Genomic DNA, 3,909 nt, shown 5'->3' on the forward strand with positions numbered 1-3,909 from the left:
TTTCATTGAATTCTAGAAAATCCTTAATTTCTTTCTTTATTTCTTCTTTGACCCTGCTATCCTTTAACAGAGCGTTGTTTAGTTTCCATGTGTATGTGGGCTTTTTCTTGTCTTTGTTGTTGTTAAAGACCAGCCGTAGACCATGGTGATCTGAGAGGATGCATGGGAGTATTTCAATCTTCTTATATCGATGGAGGCTCGTTCTGTGTCCAATTATGTGGTCAAATTTTGAGAAGGTGCCATGGGGTGGTGAGAAAAAGGTGTATTCTTTTACTTTAAGATAGTATGTTCTGTATATATCTATTAATTCTAGTTGGTTCAAAGTCTCTGCTAGTTTTGCAGTGTCCTTGTTCAGTTTCTGTTTCCCTGATCTGTCCATTGGTGAGAGTGGGGTATTAAAGTCTCCCACTATTATTGTGTGGGGTGAAATGTATTTTTTGAGCTTTAGTAGGGTTTCTTTTATGAAAATGTGTGCTTTTTTATTTGGAGCATATATGTTAAGGATTGAGAGTTCCTCCTGTCAGATTTCCCCGGTAATGAGTAAAAAGTGTCCTTCCTTATCTTTTTTGATAACTTTTGGTTGGAAATTTACTTTATTCGATATTGAATAACCACTCCAGCTTTCTTTTTGGAGCTGTTTGCTTTGAAGTTTTTTTCCCACCCTTTTACTCTGAGATAGTGTCTTTCTCTGTCTCTAAGATGAGTTTTCTGTATGCAGCAAAAGGCTGTATTTTGTTTATGTATCCAGTCTGATAGTCTATGTCTCTTTATTGGGGAGTTGAGACCATTTATGTTAATAGATATCAAGGAATAGTTGTTTCTGTTTCCTGCCATTATTGCTTTTTTGGGTTGAGTTGTGTCTGTGTCTTTTTCTTCTTTTAGTTTTCTTGTTTAGGAGTTTTCTTGTTTTTGCTAGGCTGTATTTTCCCTCATTGTATTGGGTTTTCCACCTATAATTCGTTGTAGTGCTAGGTTTGTGGTCAGATATTGTGTGAATTTTGATTTGTCTTGAAATATCTTCGTCTCTCCATCGATGGTGATTGATAGTTTTGCTGGGTATAGCAACTTGGGCTGGCACTTGTGCTCTCTTAAGGAGTGCATGATGTCTGTCCAGGCTCTTTTAGCTTTCATAGTCTCTGTTGAGAAATCGGGTGTGAGTCTGATTGGTCTGCCTTTATATGTTACCTGACCTTTTACCCTTACTTCTTTTAGTATTCTATCTTTACTTTGGGCACTTGATGTTTTTACTATTATGTGTCGGGAGGTATTTCTTTTCTGGTCCAACCTATTTGGAGTTCTGAAGGCTTCTTTTATGCTCGTGGTCATCTCATTCTTGAGGGTCGGGAAGTTTTCTTCTATGATTTTGTTGAAGATATTTACTGTGCCTCTTAGTTGATAATCTTCTCCCTCTTCTATTCCTATTATCTTTAGGTTCGGTCTTCTCATTGTGTCTTGGATTTCCTGGACATTTTGGGTTAGGAGCTTTTTGTTTTTTGCATCTTCTCTGGCTGTTTTGTCTATTTTTGCAATGTTGTCTTCTGCCCCCAAGATTCTCTCTTCGATCTCTTGTAATCTATTGAAAATGCTTGCATCTGTGACTCCTGATTTCTTTTTTTGGTGTTCTGTCTCTAGGGTTATCTCTTTTTGCGTTTTCTTTATTGTGTCAATTTCTGTTTTATTTTTCCTTTTCCATTCCTTTATTTCTTTGGTTCTGTTTTCCTCTAGTTCTTTGAGTTCTTTGAGTGTTTTTCTTGTTTCTTCTTTAAAAGCTTCTGAATCTTTTTGCTTTTCCTCCCTTTCTTGTTTAAGTATCTCTATCAGCATCTTGAGGTATGATTTCAGGTCATAAAGGTGGAAGCATGACAGCATTCAGGCAGGCATGGTGCAGGCAGAGCTGAGAGTTCTACATCTTCATCTGAAGGCTGCTAGTAGAAGACTGGCTTCCAGGCAGCTAGGATGAGGGTCTTATAACCTACTCTCATAGTGACACACCTACTCCAACAAGGCCACACCTTGTATTAGTGCCACTTCCTGGGCCAAGCATATGGAAATCATTACAGTTTATAAAATGATTTGAATTATGGAGGAAGAACCTAAGCTTTTAACAAGTGTACACTATGTGTTCTACCTCATTACTTCCCATGGCCTATGTTGCTCCTGACTTTCAGATTGAAAATAATCAAACAATAATGACTTCACTTTTCCACAGATTTTTTTAATATGCTTTTACACTCTGGATTCTGATATAATTAATTTTTAGAGGCTTTGGGAAGGGTATTTTGTTGTAATATATAAGATTATATATATATATATATATATATATATATATATATATATGAATTTTATGACTAAAACTGACATGTCATTCACTATGGATATATTTGTACATGACTACATTTAAAGGAATATCAATGTCTTTACAATTTGGTCCTTGCAAATAAATAGAAATGACCTATCAACAGATGAAGGTGGTACAAACTCTTAAATAATAAAGATACTCTGAATAGTATTGAATCATAAAGTGGTGCTAAATATGTAAAGAAATAGATCCATACTCTAATATCATATACTAAAAATATGAGGGTTTTGACAAACATGGTTTCTTAAATATAATCTTGAATTAAAATTTTATGTTATAGTTATTAATTGGCTTATAGTACAGTACATCTGACTAGATGAATTTAGGATCTGCATCTGAGAGACATTATGGAGCACATGTCTTTCTGAGTCTGGCGTACTTCACTTATTATATTTTTCCAGTTCCATTCATTTCCTTGCAAATTCCATATTTTCACTCGATATACAGCTAAATAAAATTCCGTTGTGCATATATGCCACATTTTCATTGTCTATTCTTATGTTAATGGTCATCTGGGCTGATTCCATTTATCTATTGTAAATAAAACAGCAGATAAATAGCCAATTTAAAAAAGGAGTTAGAAAAGAGATGTCTTGCATGGTTATTTAATATTACTAAATGTAAATAAAACAACAGATAAATAGCCAATTAAAAAAAAGAGTTAAGACGGTGAGGCCAAAATGGCGACCGAGGGAGACGTAGAGCTAGAGTTGGAGATGGAGACCAGCAGCCCGGAGCGGCCTCCCGAGAAGCCAAGGAAACATGACAGTGGAGCTGCTGACCTAGAGCGGGTTACTGACTATGCGGAGGAGAAGGAGATCCAGAGTTCGAATCTTGAGACAGCTATGTCCGTCATTGGAGACAGACGGTCCAGGGAGCAAAAGGCCAAACAGGAGCGGGAGACAGAACTGGCAAAGGTCACTATCAAGAAGGAAGATCTGGAGTTGATAATGACAGAAATAGAGATATTTCGAGCAGCAGCAGAAAGGAGCTTGAGGGAACATATGGGGAATGTGGTGGAGGCTCTTATTGCCCCAACCAACTGAAATTGTGTTCTTTTAGACATTCTGGACTGATTTACTGAAATAAAGTGTTCTGTTTTGCTGGGTTTTTTTTTTCTTTTCAGTTTTATCTCAGATCAAATGCATTATATATTTTATTCAGTTTCTATGGACCTTGATGAAACTATGAACAACCAGTATAAAGTTTACTAATGCTCAAATACAGGCTGTTTTTATTACTCTTATTTTGTTTGTGTGTCTAGGCACTGTCCTGCCATAGTTTATCTTTTTTTTAAAAGATTTATTTATTTTATATATGTGAATACACTGTAGCTGTCTTTGGACATACCAGGAGAGGGCATCAGATCCCATTACAGATGGTTGGGAGTCACCATGTAGTTGCTGGGAATTGAACTCAGGACCTCTGGAAGAACAGTCGGTGCTCTTAACCACTGAGCCACCTCTCTAGCCCTGCCATAGTGTTTCTAACAACTACCATATGGGAATAGAATTCAAGTTCCCTTTTCCACCAAGCCATCTCACCAGCTC

General features: G+C 36.7%; 1 protein-coding gene across 1 annotated transcript; it reads left to right on the forward strand.

The window, feature by feature from the left end:
• Positions 1 to 3,032: 3,032 nt before the first annotated feature.
• On the forward strand, positions 3,033 to 3,405 carry LOC308437870 (huntingtin-interacting protein K-like; the record flags this gene model as incomplete). The annotated part of the gene is made up of 1 exon (XM_080939076.1): positions 3,033 to 3,405. The coding sequence occupies exon 1, from the start codon at positions 3,040 to 3,042 to the stop codon at positions 3,403 to 3,405; it is 366 nt and encodes a 121-aa protein (XP_080795202.1). The 5' UTR covers positions 3,033 to 3,039.
• Positions 3,406 to 3,909: the final 504 nt, after the last annotated feature.

Source organism: Micromys minutus (genome assembly GCF_963924665.1).
Source record: "Micromys minutus genome assembly, chromosome: 27".
NCBI classification, from domain to species: Eukaryota; Metazoa; Chordata; class Mammalia; order Rodentia; family Muridae; genus Micromys; species Micromys minutus.